Raw genomic sequence first — 23,592 nt, forward strand, 5'->3', positions numbered from 1 at the left:
AGCCCCTGCGCTGGGAGGGGGCAGCTCCCACGGGCAGTGCCACCTGCAGCCGGGGCCATGCTGGGAGAACAGGGAAATCCCTTATGGAGTAACTCGGGGTGACCCTGTGTGTGGGATGGGAACAGTCCCAAGGCTCCCCCTGCACCAGCCTCCTCCAAAGGGGAGGAAAAGGAAAGGAAAAACGGGTAAAAAGGGCAATGTGTACTCTGGGAGCAGCCCGAATTCCTGCTGCTCCCCAGGCTGCTCCAGTGCCCATTCCTATGGCAGGGAGGAACACAGCACTACCTGCAGAGTCACTGCTACCCCCACACCCTTCACCTTGCCCAAGTCTCACCTGTTGGGTTTTTTTCTTCTGCAAAATTCTAAATGAGGAATTTTTTTTTGTTTTTACATTTTATAGTACATAAAAACTTCAAAAATACATGAGCTTGATAAAATATACATGCTTAGTTGTTCTGCATCTAGCTGAAACTATAAATTGAACCTTTACAAGTGTCTTGGGTCACCTACAGCAAACATATTTACACAGAAGCCACCAGAACAGGTACCACTAAGAACTGGCTGTAAAAAATATTATTGCGATATACTACAAATGTAACCTTTGATAGGAGCTACAAAAAGCAGCATCTTTGTTTACAGAGTTCAGTGCAATTCTTTACATAAAAAAAAAAAATCCTATAAATTAATAAGGAAACCATCAGTGTTACAGAGGAAAGAACACGCTTTACACCCCGGCCACACTCCCCTGTCCTCTGTATTGCTTCAATTCCTAACAGGATTTTCCTCCTCTCTCCCATCCCAGTGCTTCTTTCCCAACACCACAGAAGATGGAATTCAGAGTGAGTTTTTCCCCCTTTCAGGAGAAGACTGGTCAAAGCCCAGACTGGAATCCCAACCCCTACCCGGAGAACACCTCTCCAGTCTGGGATATCCAGGCATGTCCTGGCACGGGAGAACGCGGATGCAGGATGGAGAAGGATGGGAGCTCTGGGCACACACACAGAGCTCCTCCTCCTCTTTACACCAAGATCTTACTTCCACCTTTGCTGCTCTCACCAAGAAAAACCCACGTGTGCAGTGACGGGGGCCAAGGAACCTCCTGCAATGCCTGAAAACTGAGGCCTCCAGCCCCTCCACAGCCGACAGCTCCTGATGTTCCATCGCCGATTACAAGCCGGATTCAATCATGCTATCTTAATTAGATGACCTCATTAAAAGGATTTTTAGAGAACCTATTAGTGTGTATGAAACTTCATTTATCATATACAAGGTGGCAGAAGGAAGATGACCAAGTGTAAGAATCCAGGGGAAAAAAGCTTTTCCAAGTGTCTCGCTGTTCCAAAGGTGAAATGGTTCTTCTGGAGCGGTGCTGCTGCGTGCACGGAGGCGTCAGAGCGAGACATCCCTGGGCGTGGATACAGCCAACAGCCCAGCCCTCGAGCCTCGGCTTCTTTGGCTGCTCAAGAGTGAAAGGAAGTGCTCAGGCCTCACCTGCCCACTGGCTCGACTCCAACCCCTTCCCAAAACACCAAATATTCTCCTTCCTCCGAGGTTCCTTCATTTTGTCCTTCATGTGCCATGGCTGGGTGGATGCTGCAAGTCCTGTCCTGAGAAAATGGGGTGCAGCAGGGGGTGGAGGTGCAGGGCTGTGGCAGCAGCAGCTGCCGCAGGCCTGGGAGCCAGGAGGGTCGGGTAGAGAGCGTGAGGGACCGGGTGGAAGGTGAAGGGGCCCGGGTGGATGGCGGACGCCGGAATGATGTGGATGGGATGGCTGGCCAGGAACGTGGCGGGGTGCCCTGGAATAATCGAGTGGGTCAGGTGGGACAAGGAAATGGGTGTCAGGTGTGGCTGGGGGATGTGGTGGACCTGAGCGAGGGGCTGCGGGTGCGGGTGGGGGTGGATGCCGATGGCGGCGGCGGCGGCAGCAGCGTGGTGCTGCAGGATGGCGTGCTGCACCGTCGTGATGGACGTGGCTGACGCCGCCGCCGGCTGCTGGATGTGGATGGGCTGGAGCGCGGGTGCGGCCGGCGCCAGGGCGGCTGAGGCGGGGAAGGCCTTGACTTGCTTGGCCAGCAGCTGCTGCTGGATGTGCTGCTGGGCTGCCTGCTGCAGCTTGCTGTACTTCTCCATCTCCTCGGGGGTGAAGGTGATGGGCTGGCTCTCCAGCGGGGCTAGAGAGGAATCTTCTGCCCCTTCCCGATCCCCTTCCATGGTCGGCTCCCCACTCTGAGGCACGTAGCCAGGAAAGTGCTCAACATCTGGAACTAAGGGCATCATACTGGTTTCCACTGGGACTGGCTGGTTGCCCCCGTCCATAGGCTCCGGCCCGTCACCATCGCTCGGATCCGAGAGGAAGTTGTGTGGCACGACCAGGTCTCCAGAGCCAAAGCACTCGGGGAGCGCCGGCGCGTCCAGGGGAAGGGACGGCATCTCCACGGCAGCTTCATCACGTTTCTGCTCATCCAGAGGTTTGTCCTGAATTACCATCACCACATCTTCCAGGAGAGACTGGCCAGCCAGCTGACCCTCCTCCATGCCTTGGGAACCATCCTCAGCATCCGACAGCTCCTGCTCCTCGCCCCTCTCCAAGCCAGACTCCTCGTATCTTTTGGAATTTGGCTTCCGAATGGTTGGCAGCTTCCCAATTAAAGGGAGAACTGGTTTGTTGCCTAAGGAAGGAGGCAGTTTGGGGCCAAAGTAGCCCTGGGGAGGATCTTTGAGCTTTATGCCCACCTTGTTTGCCCCCGACAGCATCTCATCAGTGACACAGGGCTTCTTCTCAACCTTCCTGGACTGCACCTTTTCCAGGAGCAGCTTTGCAGTGACGGAGTTCCTCTCCTCAGGACTGCAGTCTCCTTCCGAGGCCCGCCCCATGCCAGAGCCGCTGCTGTTCTGGGAGAGGGAGCCAGATCCTTTCAGATCCTCTCCTTTGCCATCCTCTTTCTTCAGCAGTGACCCTTCACCTCGGCCTGTCCGGAAATAGTGGGGAGATTGGGAGCGGTAGATCTTGGACCTGATGAAGTCCCTTCTGCCAGACCTTCGCTCCTCGGGGCTCTCGTGGCCCCGCGAGCCCTTCCGGGACAGGGACCTCTGCGAGTGGCTGCGGGTGCTGCGGCTGCGGTCCCGGCTGTAGCTGCGGCTGCGCTTCCAGCTCCGGCCCGTCACGCTGCGGCTCCTCCTCTTGCTGCGACTGCGGCTGCAGCTGCTGCTGCGGCTCCTGCCCCGGCTCCTTGATCTCGACCTGCCTCGAGGGTGGGTTCGGCTCCTGCTCCGGCTCCTGGACCTGCTCCTGCTCGAGCTGTAGTCATCTTCCGACGAGGAGTATTTGCGCCGCTTCGAGCGGTGGTTTGAGCTGTTGTAGTCGGAGTCATCCTCCGAGTCCTGGGAGCGCTTGGAGTGGCAGCGGGAGCGGTCGCTGTAGTCGCTGTAGCTGTCTTCCGAGTAGCTCCTGCGGCGGCTGTAGCGGCTGTGCTCCGAGGACGCGTCCGAGCTGCTGGAGTAGGACCTGTGCGAGGAGTGCCTGTGGCCTGAGCAGGAGCGGCTGCGCGAGTGCTCGCTGCCCGAGTCGTAGTCGTCGCTGTACTGCGACGGGGACTTCTGGCGGCAGTGCTTGCCGGGGGAGCCCTCGTCGCTGTCGTCGTCGCCGCTGCTCTGCCGGCTCCGGCGGCCGCTCCGGGCCTGGGACAGAGCCGGGCAGCGCCTCCTCACACCAGGCACCTGTTGAAGCTCAGCCTTGTGTTTTTTGCTGCCATGCTCTTGGCAGGAGTTACCTCCGTCCTCTTTTTTACTGCTGCTCCCCTCCTCAGCAGACAGGGATTTCCTCTGGAACTCCTGGGAGCATCGCTTTTTCTTCTGGAAATGGCTGCAGTCTTCGGAGAGTTCAGGTTTCAGTGCCCGGTCTGACTCTGTTGAAAGGGAGGATTTACCTTTTTTGTGCCTGTGCCTTTTCCGTTTCTTGGGTTTCTCTTCCCCCAGCTCAGCTTTCCGGGCCTTCTCCTCAGCTTCCTCCTTGTGTTTGCGTTTGTGTCTGCTGGACTTTTTGTGCTTCTTTTTCTTTTTGTGTTTATGGGACCTTCCAGATTTACTCTTACCTGTTATGCTCTTACTGCTGTCCTCCCCCTCTCCCTTACCGACACCTCCCAGACCGGACTCCTGCTTGCCCTGGGATTTGTTCTCCATTTTTTGAGCAGAACTGTTCCCTACACTTTCAGCCTCCTTGGCTTTGCTCACCTCACCAGGTTCTGTGCTCTGAGTGTTGTCTTTACAAAGCCCCCCTGGATCCTTGGATTTCTCTGCCCCTTTCCCTTTTGCATCCTTGTTCCGGGAGAGCTTGAAGTCGAAGTACAGGGGGTTGCAGCTGTAGGACACAGAGGGCTCAGCTTTGGTGAAGATAAGCAGCTCTGAAGGCCACTGCAGCGTCGTGCTTTCATCCTTACTCAGAACAGGGAAAAAAGGTCCTGTGGGGTGCTTTGGTCCCTCAGAGCCATCTCTGCAGCCCAAGGCAGGAGGAGGAGCTTCTTTAGCAGTGTCTGGCTCAGGGGGGTTGCTCTCTGGAAGGTGTTTGCTCTCCTGTGTATTTTCATTCTCTGGGATGTCTTTTCGTTCCGTTTTGCCCTGCTGAGCTGCACTTTCAGTAGTACTTTGCTCCTTCTGCTGCCCCGTGCTCTCAGCAGCCTTTTCCGTGTGCTTGCCTGGTTTGGGTTTGGGGGAACTCCCCTTTTTCACTTCGTGCGCGTTTTTTTTGTTCACATTTTCAGCTTCTGTTTGCTCAGTAGCCTTCATGAAAAGCAGGAATTGAAAGTTGGGCTTTACTTTACAGTGGGCTGGGGGGATGTAGTGGTAATATTCGGGTTCCACGGCCATTGGTCCATCTTCTCGCCTCATCTTCTTCAGTTTGGATAAGGTGCTTGCCAGAGCCCCGCTGTCCTTGTCGTGCTGGTCATCGTCCTCCGCCTTGCCATCAGAATTATTGGTGCCTTCACCCTCCCCGGATTTCTGCAGGCTGCCAGCCTCCGAGGAGCCCCTCTCATCACCTTTTGCCCCATCTGCAGAATTGGACTCCTCCCCGTGGTCCTTGAAAACAGAAGCGATGGTCTCCAGCTTCACTGGGGTCTTCTTGGCGAAGGAAAAGGACACCCCGATCTTCTGCAGGGGAGCTCCCAGAGAGCTCTTAATGCCGAAGCTGATGGCCTGTGCCCCCTGGGCGGGCGTCTGGCCTGGCATCACAGTGCCTTGTCCAGTGTTCAGGAAGCCTCTGTCCGTGGTCATCTCCGTAGCCTGGCCGGAGCTCGTCTGGACGAAGGAGCCGCTGTTGGCTGCGGAATCATCGTCGTCTCCACCTTCCTCATCCACAGCCACCGTGGTGGTCCTGAACATGGGCCCACTTCCAGGAGCACTGTGGAACAGGGAGAGAGAGAACACAGCTGACTGGTGTCCCTGTCCCTCTGAAGGAGGATCCAGCCCTCAGCTGAGACAATCTCACACAGTTCAAGCGCTCTTGTACTCAGATACATGTATTAAAATATCATTATACAGCCACTCGAAGTTTTTAATAATATTAAATTCCTGAAGAAAATGTATTGCTGGATAAAGAAATTTGGGGATGCTCTGCATGATCGGTTTAGTTAATTTGCTCCTACCAAAACCACAGCATGAGCCCCAAACACCAGTGTGAAGCTTTGCTCTCAAAACCTGTGCAGTATCCCAGAGCAGGAATGCCAGCCCAGCCCAGGGCTGCAGCCCCTGGGCTCCAGGGGTGCTGGGGACCACCCAGACTCACCACTCAGGCTGCCTCCTCTGCTCAGCCAGCTCATGTAGGCGCCGCAGGGCTTTCTCCTGCTTCCTCTCATCTTTCCGGGATCTCGACGAGACATTGCGAGCAAATTCCCTTTGCTTGAGATCTTTCAACCTCTGAGGCAAAAGAAAGCAGGGACGGATCAGATCAAAGCTGTTTGTGGTTTATCCAAGAGCAGCTCTTTGCTGTAGCACTGGAAACTGCGGTGTCAAGCCCCTCCCCAGGGACATTTATTGAGCCAGGATGAAGCAACAGCATCTTAGCTCAACAAACCCCATGGAGCACATTGCCATCCTCCCAGCAGCTGAAGGAAAAGACAACTGGTGGTCACTTTTGGCTATGACTTCAAGTTCTGTGTATACCCCTTTCCAATCAACATTACCGATTTTCTTTTGCATGGACAACAAAGCTGATTTCGAAGCAACAAGCAAATTCTGGAAGGAAAAGGGGAAAAGAAGAAGGATTGTTTACTTTGCTGCTCTTGCAGGGTGCAGATGTACTTGACAAACAGTGCATGACACGAGTCAAGAGCACGGGCCAAAGGACAGGAGGGATTAGCTGGTTGATAGCCAGAGGTACCCAGGAATGACATCTGACAAAAGCAATGTACCATTACATTGGAGAAGGAGCCAAAAATCCCATGCAAATGATTTCATGAGCAAATCCAGAATACAACATACACCACAACCAGTTACTTGTTTTCCTGATAGTAGTTCTGAGGGTCTCTAAGAAAGAAACTGCTCTAAAGGCAGGAGGGACTCTTGGGGTTGAATACTTTGGGGGGCAGAAGCACCAAGTTCCCCAGAATCTTATCATGAGGGAGCAAACCCGAACCCAAGGAATTTCAAACATCCTAACATCACTGATGAAGTCTAGGTAGCCAATTCTAATAGAAAATAAACATCCAAGACTTCAGAACATTTTGGAAAGTCCTTGTCTCAGAGCACTAGGAGAAGAGGCTGCTGGTTTTCCTTGGAATATATGTGGATATTCGCAACATTTTTTTAGAGTGCTCTACAGAAGTTTAAGTAACAGAAAGCAACAAAGACAGACCTCCACCATCCTAAAGGGACTCATTGTTCTTTTTTAGTGCACAATTCAAAACCCTTTCAAAGGGCCCAGTTCCAGAACGCATCCTGTACTCAGCTTTTGGAAAAAGTTTCATGTTTTTCAGGCATTTCGTGAAGGGCCTGAGAGACTAACGGGACTCAGAGCAGGAGTCACTTTGGAACAATTCTTGTACAGGATGTACAAATCACTGGTGAATTCTAAATACTTCTGGCTGGCTGACTCTGCCTCTTTCCTGGAGCACAGTCAGACTGCCACACACAGAAACAGTGGATCTGGAAACCAACCCAAAGCTCAAATTAGAGGAATTAAGCTGGCCCAATGTAAAGAGAACATTGCTTTGTGAAAAAGGGGGAGATTGGACTAGACAGAGGATTCTCTTACCTAATTGTATTTACTAAATGTGGTTGATTGTTACCAAAATCAGAGGGGAGGACACACAAAAAAGATACAAGTACAGACACCAGTAGAAAGAAACTCACTCTTGTGATCTGGACTCCCAAATTAGAAGGGTTTGCTTTCAATACATCAGCTGAAAACGTCACATCACAAAGAAAAAAAGAAAGTAAAAATATAACAAGAGTGGAAGAGAGAAAAAAAAAACCCAAGCAAGCATTACTAGAGAGCTGTGGGGGAGTGTGGCAGCTATTCTACAGAGCGGGAGCGGAGCCAGCGGAGCCACGGGACCGAGCTGGGGGCTGGAGCAGGGGGACACACACAGACACGCACGGACACAGCAATGATCCCACCTGGAACAGCAGAGCTACTTTCACCAGGACAAGTAAAGGGCTCAAGGGTTTTGTGGTGTATGTTAAATGTTGAAGAGTCAATTTTTTTCCAAGAGGAAGGAAAGAAAATAAAATAGATGGATGGAGCAATGCTATCAGCTTTTTCATGCTGATTTCGAAAGCGTGTCTGAAATGCTCCAGGAAGTTACAGCCACCAACAGCTGACAAAACTATTTAATGGGGGCTGATGCCAAGTCTCGAAATCACTCATCCATTTGGAAAAAAGCATGACCCAGCTATTTACACCAGACATGAACTGTGACCTTTTCCTCTCCAGAGGAAGGTGCAACGGTGCACTCAGAGCCCCTTGTGCCCCCAGGCATGGTCCTGATCACCCCCGGGACACAAATTGGGCTCAGAGCTGTTAGGAACAATGCAGCTGCCCCCAAGCTCTCCTGCCTCCATTACGTGGCAATTTGAATGCAGACAGAATTAAACGCCCATTATTAAACGCTGACCTTTGTGTGTCTCTGTTCCCCCAAACCTCCCACTTTCAACACTTCCAATTTAGAGGTGTGAAGCAAATGAACTACCCCAAAGCACTGTAAGTCCAGAATATGCACCAGAGCAACTCCCAGCTGCACCCAAACCCGGGCCCTTTAGGATGACAAACCACTGGCCCTGGTGTCAAGACTGCTGAGAATTTGGTACTTCCAAAACTGGGGAAGAGTTGGTCCGGTTTTACAAAGGACCAAGAGATCTCAAGGCTGAGTTTCTTTTTGTCACACAGGAGTCAGGAGGAAAAAGGGTCTTGCTGGGGAAGTACAGGACAGAAAAGCTCCACAAATGCACCATGCCAGCTCCTCGGGAATGTAAAATACTGAACAGAACATGGCTCAGCTTCTTAGACTGACCTAAACCAACACACCTTTCACCAGAAACGACTCAAAGTCTGCAAGAGACCTGGCTGGACTGCATTATCTTCCCTAAATACATCCTGGGGTAGGGAAAGGGGGGAAAACAGGAGCCCACACTGTTCATCTGTAAGAACAACCTGCTGCAGGAATGAAAAATACCCAGAACTTTTCAAAATAACCTCTAACTCTGCCCTCACTTATTGTTTCAAATATGTCACTGAATCCAGTGATTCATCCCCTCAAAGAGTGGATAACCAGTTCACTACAGCCATGCCCACCCTGCTCCCCAGTCCTGACTGGGAGGAAGCAATCCAAAGCCTGAAGTACAAGTTCACAGGGTGAAGGGAGCATGTGGAGCACTGAGATGCTGCTCACACACTCCAGGTCTCAGTCTGCTCAGGAAATCATTTGAACTAAACAGATATTTAAGCTCAGTTTACACTAAAGAAATTTCCATCTAATCCTGAGGAGAGTGTTTGTTATTCTAATCCCCCAAAATCTCTAAATGACTTTTTGGACCGCACCATATGTGTGGGTGTGAGCGAGGCTGGATGGGCATGGAACTGCCCTTTCCCCAGCACCACGGAGAAATTCCAGCAAGGATTTAACACAGCCACTCAACCATCCTCAGGGAGCTTCTCCCCTCTAAAAGGAGCCCTGGGAACTCGTAATTTTGGGGTGAACCCTCCCTTTTTAATTCTTCCCACTGTGCTTAGCAAGACAATGATTTTTTCAACAGGATTAGAGCCACCAAACCTGTATGAAATCAAATACATGCTTCATGCTACCACAGGATTTCAAAATTAAGGGGCATTTTTTTCCTCCATGGGCAGTGTGTTTTCTGAGGAAGCAGCACTTTATCTAAGCAGCAATGTCTTTTCAGACTGGAGGATCACGGGGACCATAAAGCCAAGGAATATTCTGCTGGTTTATTACTTCAGCTGCCAAAAGGGCCACGCTGCAGTGACCAGCAGTGACACAAATCACCAGCACTTACATAAAATTTCTCCAGATTTCCACATGCTGTAGGCAGTGCTTTGCTACCTCCAGCCTTCCTGGGGTTTATTAATAGCCACCACCCCCCTCAGCTTTGGAACAAAGAATGGTATTTTAAGTTTCCAGCCTTGTTTCTACCAAAATTCTGAACTCGTCTCCACATTTCCACAGGAGTGCAAGTCGAGCTCCTAAAGAGCAGGTGCGGTATCAAATCTGCAGCTACCTCTGGACTCCAGCACAAAGAGGCTGGAGTGCTGGATTATTTCCCAGTCCCTGCACGGCTCAGGAGGGGCCAAAGTGGCAACCACCACCAGTACCTTCCAATTCTCACAAATCACCTTAAACCCGCTGCGCCACAGCACCGCTGAAAAGCTCCTGAGAGCCCATCCCAGGCACAGCAAAGTGGGGAAATCAAGGAGGGGGAATCAGGAGCTGATGCAACAGGAAAACCACTGATCATCATGGAATGTCCTAAGTAGGAAGGAACCCCCAAGGATCATCCAGTCCAACTCCTGGCCCTGCACAGACACCCCAACAATCTCACCCTGTGCCTGAGAGTGTTGTCCAAATGCTCCTGGAGCTCTGGCAGCCTTGGGGCCATGAAAAAACTCAGCACACACCAGATTCTGCTGATGAGATGGTACCAGCTAAGACCTCCCCAGTACCCAGCTGGGCTGCAGAGCTTTACAGGCTCAGGACCAGCAGTAATGGATTTTCTCTGTTTAAGGTGAAAAAGCCAAACAGCATCACTGAACTGAGGCCCATTGAGAGACATTCTTTGCCCAGAAGTGCAGAGCAGAAAGAGCCCCTGTTGTTCTCACAAGACAAAAGCACTGTCACACCGTGTCACCAGACCTGGAGATGTGAGACTTTCATGCCAAACCTCATATTGGGATGGGTCAGAGCAGATCCATCTCTGGGGCTCGAGACAGGAGGCAGCTCCCATGACATCAGAGCCCCCTCCTCCCCTGCCATTGTTCTCATGTCTCTCTTCCAACCCACATAAAATAAAATAATAATCATGTACTTTTCATTCTGAGCCAGCAGATTTCTGGCTTTTTGAACTTTTGATGTCTGCTCGATTCTTTGCCCCAAAAGCTTCTGGGAGTGAACGACACCATTAAACACAAGCTCAAAGGATGGCAACCTCGATCGTTTTATTGAAGTGAGAACACAAGCCTGGCTTATCTTTGGTCATCAACATTCTTTGCACGCTCATAAATGAAGTGAAAAGAACAGAGGGGAAATGGTTGCAAATGCTGTTTTATTTCATCTTAATTTCCTCCCTGGAAGGAATCAATATTTTTCTTAGCTGGGTTAAGAAAAATATAGAATGGGTTGGGTTGGAAGGGACCTGAAAGCCCACCCAATGCCACCCCCTGCCATGGCAGGGACACCTCCCACTGTCCTGGGTGCTCCAAGCCCCATCCAACCTGGCCTGGGACGCTGCCAGAGATCCAGGGGCAGCCACAGCTGCTCTGGGCACTCTGTGCCAGGGCTTCCCCACCCTCACTGGGGAGAATTTCCTCATCATCTCTAATCCAAACCTACTCCCTTTTTAGTTAAATCCATTCCCCTTTGTTTATCACTCCATGCCCTTGCCCAAAGTCCCTCCTCAGTTCTCTTGTAGCCCCTTTATTGTTAATTGATGGGTTTTCTGAGGGTAAAGCATCTCTGGAGTAGAAGAACCTCCCATGTAACACCAAGTACCTCAGAGATTCCCTCCTCAGTCTTCTCCACTCAAGCTGTGCTTGGAGGCCCAAAGTTTTGGAAATCCCAAGTCTCCCCAAAACATAAAGTTCAGGGTTTGCATTCAGAGTATTCCTCAACCCCGGCAGTGACTGTTTTGGTAATTTTATTGTGCTTGAACAGATCCCTCCCCCTCGGGCAGGAGAAGCAAAGATGCAGCTAATTAGGGCACAAAGAGAACTGTTCACCTATACTTTCAGTTCTTAGTTCCACCCTCTTTCCCAAAGAACTTCTTTATGGAATACATTCCCTTTGTCCTTTTACAAAGAGAATCTAGGCAGAATTAATCACCTGCACCTCCCAAACACCACACACTTAGGGGAAAAAAGCAGCTACATAAAAGCCTGCATTTCAATGCTGGTTTGTGTTCTCCCAGGGAACCTGGCACACGTTCACTCAGGAACGCTTTTGTTTTTCACAGGGAATGCAGAGGGGAATGTTTTCATTCTGTTGGGTCACTGACTCAGTAAACAGCTCGAGCCCTCAGCAGGCACAGGAGCAGAACGAGGTGATGGTGTGAGATTCTCCAAGCTCTTGGATTGTTAAAACCCCCCCCAGAGTAAAAGCTGACTGTAAATGCTACATAACTGACACACAAGGTAATTCCAACCATAACAACTCCTGCAGGCTGCTCCAGGTGCTGGGCCCTGCACATCCAGGTTTATTTGATATGAATACACAGACTGGGCACAACCCAGATAAGGGGCTCGCACTCATCTTCACACAGATCTAACACGCGGTTTTTATCTTGATGTCAAAACCCCAAACCAAATAAAGAGCCCTCACAGGTGTAATGCCTTAAGGACACATTCCCACTGAGGCCAGAGTGTTCTAGGACTGTGGGTGCTCCCAAGGATCAGGACACTGTGGATCTGCAGGAAAGCAGCACAAAAATCACAGAATCACAGACTGATTTGGCTTGGAAAAGATCTTAAAGATCACCTCGTTCCACCCCCTGCCATGGGCAGGGACACCCTGCACTATCCCAGGTTGCTCCAAGCCCCTGGCCCTGGGGCTGAACCCTCCCAGGGATAGACACTGGGTCCATCCCCACTACCCAAGCTCCTTGTTAGCTGCAGAAGTTTTCTTTCTACATTTGCCACCTTTTGTCTGTTAATTATTACTTATTATTACCCTGTTGACTGTCAGGACTGGGGACCATCACAAGTGGGGCCCTTCATAACCTAGCAGGCCTTCAAGATCAAAATCCTACAGCTAAAAAAAACCACCACTAAAGACACCAGCAGCTGTACAAGGAGTTATGAGATCCAGCCTTTTGCAGTTGCTCCCTGAAGGGTATGTGAGAGAACTGAGCTTATTGTCCCTCCTGCAGGGCCACCTGCACCCACTCCAGCTGCTTTCAGCCCCCTGACAAGGACAGGCCATGTGCTGACCAGAGGGCGACTGGTCCTTAAAACAGCTGCACTTCTCATCTCAAGTGCCAACCTAATTAAAAACAGCTCCAGAACAACACTGCACACCTCCAACACCATGGCTAAAACAGAGTGACTGGAACAGGCCAACGGTTTGGGAGAATAAATGGAAGGTTCTTTTCCCAGATAAGGAAATGCTGCCTTTCGGAGAGAACCTTGGTGTTGAGGTTGATTGAGACATAGTCAAATGCTCTATGAAACCAGGACAGGCAGGAAATTAAGAGAATAAACCTCCCCTTTAATTGTTTGGTGTTGACACAATTTTGGTGGGTCCAAAATTTATCCGGTTGGGATCAATACACTTACCTATCATCCCTGTTGGGCAATAATCCCGAGTTCCTTCCTGGAATACAAGACAGTGTCTTTATAACTCGGGAGTGGAAAGGGATCTGAGGATGGAACATCTATTTACAGGGACAGCCTAATGCTCGCTGAGCCACAGAGGGATAAGCAAACACTTCAACGTCAGGGGGATGTGGAACTAAAAATACTTAAAAAGCAAAAATGCTGTGGAAACTGAGCCAAGAAAAAGGCAAAACCGAGCTCTGTTGCCTCAAAAATTACCACTGAGACAACAAAATATTGCAGATAATGTATACCAAGCTGGGTTGCTGTAACTAAGATACTGTAGTGGCCTTTCTTTCCAAGAAAGCCAACTGATGGCCTACTTTTAGGAGAAGTTCACATTTTTCCTCAAAAACTTTAGGCTCACCTTTCTGCAACCTCGCCTTCTTGTCCAAAGAGACAAACTATAAAACATCAACGTGCAACATATCAAAAGCACAGCTTTTTTTCTTTTAACTTCTTTAAAATTTAGCCTGGACTGCTCGAAATGAGCCTCCCTTGAGCAGAAGGGAGCAGAGCAGTGAGATAATGTTACTTATGCAAATTCACCTTCATTCAGTCTCGGGGGTTTCAAGTTCACTCCCTGTATGCTGACCCAGCGAGGTCACACACATTTCAGCCCGACAAAGCTGGACAAGCAATTTTTTCCCTAAGCAAAGCATGATTGCTTCTTTGTTTAAATCCCTCTGTAACTAGAAATTAATGCTGGGTGATGCAGCTAGAGTTTGGAGGTTCATTTTCTCCAAAGCCTGCCTGAAGTGACTGCAATGGATGGAATTATCCAAGAACGTAATTCCTCTCAAAATAATCAGCAGTACCAAGCAACCTCCAAATTCTTTCTCCTGATGAGATGACCCCACCCTGTGCGTGCACAAGACATTTTTCTCTCAGGCCACTCCTGCTGATGACTCCTTTTATTGCTTTCCACAGGTTGGTTTCCTCCTCCACAGCATCTCCAGCTGCTGGAAGAGCTCTGAGCCTGGCCAGCCTCACGTCAGTGCCCCATTAGTCACTGAGGGTTGGAGCAGGAGTTCACGGAATCCCACGGCATCAGCACACCAAGAATGTGACACAAACAGGTCCTTTCACCTCCCAGATAAATGCAGGTCAGTGCGCTCGGGTTTCAGCCAAGCTGACAGAAACCTTCCAAGGAAGTTCTCTGCTCTCAGGTGTCACGACTGAGGTTGGCCAAAACCACCCCTCTGCCCAACAACCAAGGGAATAAATGAATTTCTGCTCTTCAGTCTTTTCTTTTTTACAGAGCCCAACTGCCCTACCATGAGAATTCCCGGCAAGACTCCCTTAGTTCGAAGCAGAGTCTCTGTCATATCCTACACTTAATACACACACACACAAAAATCGTAACTCTTCCTGTTTTTAAGCTATTTTGTTCACTGCTATTTTGCAAGCTCTACAGCACATCCTCCCTCGAGTTACCAGCATTTTGATGATTGTGTTGTTAAAATTTATGACTAGGAACATCAAACCCCTCCTCTGAGCCCTTTCAGCCCTGGAGGAGCCCAACACTGCTATCTGCTGTGCAGTTACATCTCATTTAGCAGCTTAAATGGTCAAACAGATCAGGCTAACACACGAACTTCCATTATTTACTGTGCAGCATGAAGCACCCTGCAGACACTACAGTACATCCCTACCTTGGGAAAAAAGCCAGCTCCACAGAGACTCTGAATCTACCTTCTCCCAAAAATTACAGAATTTGGGAAGTGCTCCATTCTTCCGACTCCTTTGACACAGTCCATTATTTCCTAGTCCGTTTTCAGTAACTCGACAGAACACAGACTCAGGTACTAAAATGTTCACATGTGGGGAATCATCACTCCTCAAAGCTGTACTAAACTAAAGCAAGCTGGGAGCCATCCACATCCATGTGCACTCTCCCCAGTTTAACACCAGCACATTCCTGCCTGTGGGTCTTTCAGAACTGGGGCTCCTTGATGCCAGCCATGGAGCAGGGTTTGGGGTTTTTGTGTTGCTTTGTGTTTTTAAATGGATGATGGACATAAAAATCTTATCCAGCAACATAAAACCTATTCCTGGACCAGTAAGGAAAACAGATACACCAGGGAAACTCCAAGTATTAACCACAAACAAAACCACCACGATGAACATCAAAATGATGAACTGTGCTGTCAACACTTGGTTACCTGCTTGTGAGCATGGTCATAAGAGTTGATGTGGTTGTCAAACTCTTGGTGCTTCTGATACTGCTTGTCACAGAGCTCACAGTAGAAATTTGCTCTGAGGTCTTCCAAAGCCTTGGCAATGGCCTTTTCTTTATCAACATAATCCTGGGAAATTAACAAAAAAATGTTTCTGTTAAGTGTCCTGTAGAACAGGCTGGAAGATGATGAGTTAGTACTGTAAGGAAAAATAGTGCTAAGAAAAACTTAGTGTACATTGATTGTATTTATTACAGGATCACTGAGGTTGGAAAAGACTTCCAAGATCATCGGGTCCAACCTGTGCCCGATGCCCACCTTGTCCCCAGCCCAGAGCACTCAGTGCCATGCCCAGGCCTTCCTTGGACACCAAACCTCCCTGGGCAGCCCCTGCCAAGGCCTGAGCACCCTTCCCATGGGGAAATTCCTGCTGATGTCCAGGAGCCTCCCCTGGCCCAGCCTGAGGCCGTTCCCTCTCCTCCTGTCCCTGTTCCCTGCCAGCAGAGCCCGACCCCCCCGGCTGCCCCCTCCTGTCAGGGACTTGTGCAGAGCCACAAGGTCCCCCCTGAGCCTCCTTTGCTCCAGCCTGAGCCCCTTTCCAGCTCCCTCAGCCCCTCCTGGTGCTCCGGCCCCTTCCCAGCTCCGTTCCCTTCCCTGGACATGCTCCAGCCCCTCAATGTCCTTCCTGTCATGAGGTGCCCAGAACTGGACAAAGCACCTGAGGTCCCTCAGCAGTGCCAGCTCAGGGGACAGGCACTGCCCTGCTCCTGCTGCCACCCCAGTCCTGGGACAGCCCAGGTGCCACTGGCTTCCTGCACACCTGGACACACCTGGGCTCATGTCCAGCCACTGCTGACCAACACCTCCAGGTCCTTTTCCAGCTTTCCAGTCACTTTGCCCCCACCTGGAACAACCCATGGGGTTGTTGTGACCCAAATGCAGGTCCCTGCACTTGGCCTTACTGAACCCAGCTTACTGAGCTGAGCAGCCTTTGCAAATTCACAGGTGGGATTCCAGAATTTCACAATGCTACAGACCTTGACTCTGTTTTTTACCCAGAATCACAGAATATTCTGAGTTGGAGGGGACCCACAAGGACTGAACATCCCCTGGTCACAGCAGAGGTATCACTAAAAGGAGACTGCTTAAAACAAGGCCTTCAGTGCTGATGGGGGAAGGCAGCTCTGCCTCACGGAGCCTCCTGGACTGTCTGTGCTCCAAGGAGAGGTTCAAAGCCTCGAGCTAACCCAGAGACACACTGGCATCAAACCCAGGAGGATGCCTGCCTTTGGAACAGAACCTTACGACTCTAAAGCTGACACTGCTCCATTCTGAGTGCTAAGTGATGTCTGCTTGATCTTGGTTTGGCTGCCTGAGTTCAGGAGGGAGGAACATGGCTCTGGCTGGGAATCACCGCTCAGAGCCCGCCGAGCCCAATCCACTCCAGTGAAACATTCCCAGGAGCAAAACTGTCCCTCAGGCTGGGCCACAGCACAGTGACCACACTGGCACTGGGCACAGGGGGCTGCATTTAATGGACAGGGGAGGGGCACAGCCTTTTCCCTTCTATAATTGAACATTTGCACAGGTGGAAAACCAAACCTGCAGGCACAGATGAGGTGTCTCACCTGGCAACAGCGACATCCTTCCCTCTTTTGCTACAGGTCTGGAATATGCACCAAGCTCCGGGACTGGGGAAATCCCAGACCCTCAGGTGGCTGTACTGGCTGGAAATCCAGATGTGGAAGGAGCCTGTGCTGTCCCCAGGGCTGCTGCACACCTGGGGGGCTCTGAAACGCACCTGATGCCAGGGCACAGGAACCTCAGGGCTGAGCAGCTGCTCCCTCTTGCCAGGCTGGATCAATTACAACCCCACCAGCAGAATTAATAAAACATCACCACTCTTCACGAGCTCTCTGGGGGAGGTTTACCCTGAGGAGGTGGAAGCTTTTACTCAAAATGAGCTACAAATGCTGCATCACAAAGCCCACTGTACTCACAGCAGCACTCCCCATATAGCCATTGACCACAGGCATTTCAACTGGAATAAAGAGAAATTATATAAAAAAACAGCCTAACATTAGAGCAAAAGCACTTAAGGATCTTTTTTCCATCTTCAATAAAAAGTTCCTATGGGAAGCTTCCTTCCTCAGCAAGAGGAAGCAGCAAACATTTAAGACAGAAAACTATGAAAGGTTTTTCCTTTGAATTTCAGATCTTGTTCAAGGCAATACGGTTTATCTCCTAGTTACCACATCAAAATGGCATTAAAATAACATTATTGAGCATGTTTTCTGTGATATAAAATTTATATAAAATTTTAAACACCCGAGGAGAAGAAAAAAATATCTAAAAAATTGTAGTGCTCATGGTTGGGGTTGTTTTCAATTTAAAGCACTGTTCACTTCTACATAAAAAAGGAAGCAACTTCCTGCTTCCATCTATTACCAGATGCCCTTGTTAAGAAGAAAAAAGAAAAAAATCCACAAATTTGGAGTTTTGAGCCTGAAGCAGGGCCCCAGGAAGACAAGAAAGGAAAACAGAGCAGCGTGAACTCCACAGAACACGGACATTTAAAGTTCCTCTGAACCCCAGACAAGCTTCCTGCACCATGTGTAGGTTTTTTTGAGCAAGCATCCTGTGGCTAAACAATGAAACCCAGCCATTTGAGTGATCAGAATCTATACAAAAGAAGGGAATTAAAAACCAGTTCTTGGCTGCAGAGTTATCCAAAACTCCTCTGAGGCTCCCTGAATGGCTAATCAGGATGCACCGCCACCAGCAGTTACATAATGGACTCCTGTGGAGCAGCAAAAAGTAACGGCTGCAGAGATTTTTCACAGATTAATACCAAAATGCAAGGGGTAAGGATGAACTGAGCTAATAAAAACCCACTGGAGCTGGGAGAGACTGCTACTGCTCCAGAGCTCCTGAAAAAAATCCGTGCTGGATGAGGGCAGGAAGAGGAAAGTCTCAGAGCAACACAGGTTTGGTTGCGTTTGCAAAGACAATTGTAAACCCCAAGAACTTCAGGATCACAGAATGGTTTTGGTTGGGAGGGACCTTAAAGTGCACCCAGCCCCACCCCCTGCCACAGGCAGGGACACCTTCCACTAGAGAAGGTTGCTCCAAGCCCTGTCCAACCTTCCCAGGGATGGGGAGTCCACAGCCCCTCTGGGTACCCAAACGCCTGCAGTTCACTTACCAAGCAAGTTAAGGTCTCAAGGGAGAGGAGAGGAGAGGAGAGGAGAGGAGAGGAGAGGAGAGGAGAGGAGAGGCTATAAATTTTCATAGCTGAACAAACTGCCTGAAGAATTAACTGTTCAACTGGGGAAATGGAATTTTAGATTTGCCGAGGTTATGTTTAATTTTAATGGCATTGGAACTACTTTCCCATTATTTCTCAAGTAATTAAAATTTATGCAAGACTGACACTTCATTTGGATGTCTTGGGCTCTTCCTCAACCCTGGTACTCCCCAAATCTCCGGACAATTGAACAAGCAGGCTTTCCTAAGACCTGATGGACTGTAGGGGCTGGGAAGCGGAAGAGTGGATTAAAGGATGAGCAGAGGCCATGTCTCCGCAGAGAACCCGGTTACAGCTAATCCAAGAATGCTCCAGCACGTCACGCTCAATCCCAACACAACAGCTCATTTTTATCAGCCCAAGGCTTACAAAATAACCCCACAGGTTTTGTAAATCCCATGGAAATACAGAATTTATCTTTTTTTTAATGCTGCCTGAGCAATTCCTCCAAAGAGCTCCAGCCCATTGATTTCTCCGAGCTGGAGCTGTGTCCTACCTTTCCAAATCAAGCAGGATTTATGCAACAACATCATCATGTACTGCTCACTCCTCACTCAGCACAACACAAGATCTCCTCCCCTCCCAGCTGGTACCTGCCCCTCTACCACCTTCAGGTTTTGTACAGGCATGGCAGGCTCACCAGAAAAATCCAGCAGCCCTGTGTGTAGGGAAGGAAATGTCCTGCTCACCCCAGGACTGTTCCTTCCAGAACAGGAGCAAAGCACACGGAGAAACCCCCGCAGCTGTCCTGGGGCTCTTCAGCAGCTAAACAAACATGAAGGCTGATGCCAGGAAGTGAATAACCAGTGTGTTAAAATGTAAATCATCTCCACAATGACCAAACCCAAGAACAGTGAATTCCTACAGCCATCACTGCGGCAGAACGAGGAGAACTCAGCCCCATCAGAACAAATCTTTTCCCACCCAGCCCACGGACACTCTGATGTTGATGCCCTTCTCTCTGTACCTTGTACTTCTGCCTCAGCTCCTCGGTGTCTTCCTTCTCCACCTCCAGCACTCGCCTCCGCTCTGTGGCATCCTCGGCGTAGTCGAGCTGTTTAAAAAAAAAATAGAGAAAAGAAGAAGAGATGCAATTTGGCCCATAAATACACTGCATTATCAAATCTGCCGAAAGCACAACTTAACAATTTTAACTGAAACAGAATCTATGCATGTTGTACTTTACCTTCCCTCTTTTGTCACCCCAAGTGTAAAACAGGTCATTAATCCCCCTGATGTGGAGGGTCCTGGCAGGCCCATAGCAGCTTTGGGGAGGGGAAATCTCACAGCCCAGGGATTTTGGGGAGCATCCAGACCCCAGAACTCAGCCTCACAAGGATAAACAGAGGATGCATTTTGAGAAGTGTTTTCTTACTGCGCTGATTTAAGAGCAAGTTGTTCTTGGGTGCACAAACTCTCACTTTTAAATGTCTCTCCCACCCACTCCCCAGAAGCCCTGCAGGGGTGAAGGGCCAGGGGAGCTCACCTCCATCTCCATCCGGCCCATGCCCATGACATCGTACTTGACGACAATAGGGATGGGATCTGTCCTCCCTGGAAGAGGAACACACAGAGAGGGGTCAGCAGAAGCCCAGCACGACAGCTCGCTGTACACATTGGGTTTGGGTGGTTAGAGATCTTGCCTTGGAGTGCAGAGACCAGAAAGCTACAGTGAACCAAACACGAGCCATTCTCACAGCTTACAGCCAACCCTGCGCCAGCTCCGACCGGCACCCAGCATGACAAATGCATTTTCTGAACATTAACTGCTCATGTAAAAGCTCCTTGTGGCTCATGTTCCCCCACGAAAGCCCAGGGCAGGGCTGATAACAGGACTTGAACCTTTTCCTCAAGGCTTCCACATCAGGCTCCTCATCCTCCCATAGGAGTGAAGAAGCTGCTAAATACATTTCACTGTTGGAGCTCATGAATAATCAATTAGAACATCCCTGCACGGGATGTGGAAGCCTCCCTCCCACCAGCTTTTGTCCCTCCCCAGGAGTAAGGAATGCTGAGGAGAAGGATGGCACAGAAGCCAAACTTCTCCCATCCCAATCACCCAGTCTAGGCCAGGTGGTCGGTCCCTGGTCCCCCAGCCCCCAGAGTGATGCTCTGGCCCCGCTGTGTCACCTGTAAGCTGTGAAAAGGACTGGTTGCGAAGAAAATTGACTTTGAACTAATCAAACTATGCTGGAGATTTATATTTTTTTTAAAAATCGTATCTTTAATCCACTCATAACCAGCCAAACAAAGCAAAATGGGGCAGACAAGCACTTTACTACCACAGCTTTTTATTTTTTTATTTTATTTTAAATTATTATTTTGATTTTTACATCACAACTGGCACTGGTGGTTGTGATGTAACCCACTGACAAAGTACTTACCTTCTCCGGTGCAAACCTTGAGTGAGAAAACAGAATGTTTACTTCCCTTATTATTGCTCTTGTTTGGTGTAAACAACTCTTTTGTTATACACACATACACAGGTATTATACCTTTGGGCTAAAAGATCGACACGTTGGAGTCATGCCAAAATAGTCCATTGCCATCCACATGTGCAAAAGGTTAAAGTCTTTAAAACTGCCTCAGAAAACCTGGATAGGTGTGAACTCTTTGCCAGCGTCAGCCATAATTCCTGCCAAAGCTACAGCCCCAGAGGGGCTTTTGAACCTTACAGACATGTGTTTTTATTCAGAAATAAATCCATTTAATTAATTGCTTCACAGTTTTGTTGACATACCCAGGAATTTGACAGGCAGGTATCCAGCAGGTCCAAAAGTAGTGATCACATTGATCTGAAATGGTTTGGATTGAGCTTTCCTTTGGGTATTTAATGCTCAATCTTTGACAAGGTTTCTCTTACGCCCAATGGTATAATACAGTAAGCAGTGACTGCAATTTTTAGCAAAAGGACCAAATTAAAGACAGGTTATAAAAATGACTTCCTAGGTGCAATATCACTTTCATAACGTCTCAGCCAGGGATTTACTGGTAAGTGGTGAACCCAAATGGAATGGCTGGCACCAAGTGCCAACAATTTATTATGTAAATTTTTTTTCCAAGCTTTTTCTTTTTGTTTTGGTTTGGTTTTGGGTATTTTTGGTTTGTTTTTGTTTTGTTTCTCCAGCAATTGAGATCTTTTGATGCAGCCTCATTGCCCTGGTAAACCCCTGTATACAAACAATGCATCAGTACTTTTGCCTTCTAAGGCAGTCAAAGTTTTTTGGGTTGGTTTTTTAAATTCAAAATCTATTTGGAAATTGCAGTAGCAAGTGCTAGCGCCCATCGTGTTGGGGGGAAAAAAAAAATCAAGTTTGGACAGTATTAAAATTTTATGTTTAAACTGATTTTGGCAGTTCTAACACAAACAGAAACATCCCTTCTTAGCAATACCCTTTAATGAACAAGGATCAGACAAGTGTGCATAAAGAAAGGAAAGGAAAGGAAAATGAAAGACCAAGCAGAAGGATGATGGCTACAACAGAGAAAGTAAGCCTAACATTGGTGCACTGATGACAAAAGGAGTAATTCAGTCTGAAAATAAAAAATTACCACTGCTAAGTTTACCATCACCACAACAAGTCCAGGATCATAACGCTGTAAAAAAGAAACACCATTTGTTAGGCAGAAACCATTAGGGGCAGAAAATAGGCCGTTTGGCAGGGAGGATGGGTTAAAAAAAATAACAGGAGGCTTCTTGCTCACCCCTCCACCCCATGACCGTGCTCTGCCCTGCGGAACCAGGGAGCCATCGGAGCAGCTCTGATTCCTTTTGGGTGTTGGGAGAGCTCCTGGTGACGGCCCCGCTCCAAGGAGGCACTGAGGCACACGTAAGCAGGCAATTTAAAAAGGAAACAAATCAGAATCTTAAGGAAATAACAAATTCTGGGCCAAAAGGAGCTCTGCTTGCAGCTAAGAGGAGAATATTCCATTGAAAAGCGATGCCTTTGTTTTAAACGGAACCATCATTTCACTATGAATGGAACACCCTGTGTGACACCCAGGTGACAAGTGGCATGTCCAGGCACACAGCACAGCTATGGCAGTAGTGCCAGCCCCACATGGATCCCCCTGGAGCCAGCTGGGGCAGCAGGACACACTGCTGGGCACTGGGGTGGCCTCGCTCCGTGTCCAAGGAGAGCCAAGATGGTGAAGGCACACGGACAGGCTCAGGGCCACCCCTCGCCCGCTGGCTGCCAGGTGGGACATGGGGAGCAACCAAAGGGGAAGATGGGACTCTGCAAGTTAAGCTCATTACTTCTCCTTTTCCTTCCTCGAGGAAAGTTTATCCTACTGCTGGCCATGACAACGGGACCTTTCCCAGCACGTAAACCTGGCTCGGACACTGGGAGCCTCCCAGGTTTGGGGTCCCTGCTGAGCCTTTCCTGTGCACCAGCATGCTTTGAAGGGAACATAAGCTTCCAAGGCCCAGAATTCCCACACTTCCTGCCACTCAGCAGGGCTGCAAGCAGTGCCACACGGACAGCTAATTCCCAGGTTGGATCCTGCTGTGTCCCTGCCCCAGCCCCCTGCACCCCGCAACATTTATTTTCTTTTTGAGGCAGGTCACAAACTCCTTCACAGACTGGTCACTGCACAGGCCGCAGAACCCAAAGCAGAGAGGGTTATTGCATCAAACACTTCCACACACAGGGATAATCTTGTGGAGGACAGAGCAGGAAGCTCCAGCGGGATGGGAAAAATAACCAGCTCACACAAGCGTCACACCTTAAAAAACCCGATCTCAAAGTGAATTAGGTTAGTAATGATGCCCTGGACTCAGAAATGAAATGAGATTCCCAAACTGACCAGCTGTACTTGTTTTGCTTTCCTCTCCCCGAGAAATACAAAAACCTTTCTCCCAGCTTGTGAAAAATTGCTCAGCCCCAAACAAAGCCCAACAGCCGCCCCCTTCCCAGAGCCCTGCAGTGGCAGGGAGCAGGCAGCACGTGGCCAGGCAGGCTTCTCCAAATTCCCTCCTTTTTAATTGCATAAAGTTACTGGATACAACCAAATAAATGCAACAGAAGTACAGCGGGTCAGTGGGGGAGGGGGGCGCGGGGGGGCGGGGGCGG

The 23,592-nt window shown here is 49.4% G+C and overlaps 1 protein-coding gene across 9 annotated transcripts in view; it reads right to left on the reverse strand.

Annotated features, from left to right (window-relative positions):
- Positions 1 to 1,164: 1,164 nt before the first annotated feature.
- Positions 1,165 to 23,592, reverse strand: part of GPATCH8 (G-patch domain containing 8) — a 54,491-nt gene continuing 32,063 nt past the window's right edge. For 3 of the 9 annotated variants that reach the window (XM_042021565.1, XM_042021566.1, XM_042021564.1), the window contains 10 exons: positions 22,223 to 22,336; positions 22,070 to 22,114; positions 20,902 to 20,917; positions 20,004 to 20,071; positions 19,485 to 19,571; positions 15,196 to 15,339; positions 12,992 to 13,028; positions 7,345 to 7,394; positions 5,780 to 5,910; positions 1,165 to 5,395 (listed from right to left, as the gene is read on the reverse strand). In XM_042021565.1, the coding sequence (XP_041877499.1) occupies positions 1,570 to 5,395; positions 5,780 to 5,910; positions 7,345 to 7,394; positions 12,992 to 13,028; positions 15,196 to 15,339; positions 19,485 to 19,571; positions 20,004 to 20,071; positions 20,902 to 20,917; positions 22,070 to 22,114; positions 22,223 to 22,336 (4,518 nt within the window). In that variant the 3' untranslated portion in view covers positions 1,165 to 1,569. The remainder of the gene's footprint in view (positions 5,396 to 5,779; positions 5,911 to 7,344; positions 7,395 to 12,991; positions 13,029 to 15,195; positions 15,340 to 19,484; positions 19,572 to 20,003; positions 20,072 to 20,901; positions 20,918 to 22,069; positions 22,115 to 22,222; positions 22,337 to 23,592) is intronic. The other 6 variants (XM_042021571.1, XM_042021569.1, XM_042021568.1 and 3 more) reach the window with 5 other exon arrangements.

The sequence above is a fragment of the Corvus kubaryi genome, unplaced genomic scaffold (assembly GCF_017639235.1).
Source record: "Corvus kubaryi isolate FWS band 111438036 unplaced genomic scaffold, C.kubaryi_AGA036_p1.0 37152, whole genome shotgun sequence".
Taxonomy (NCBI): Eukaryota; Metazoa; Chordata; class Aves; order Passeriformes; family Corvidae; genus Corvus; species Corvus kubaryi.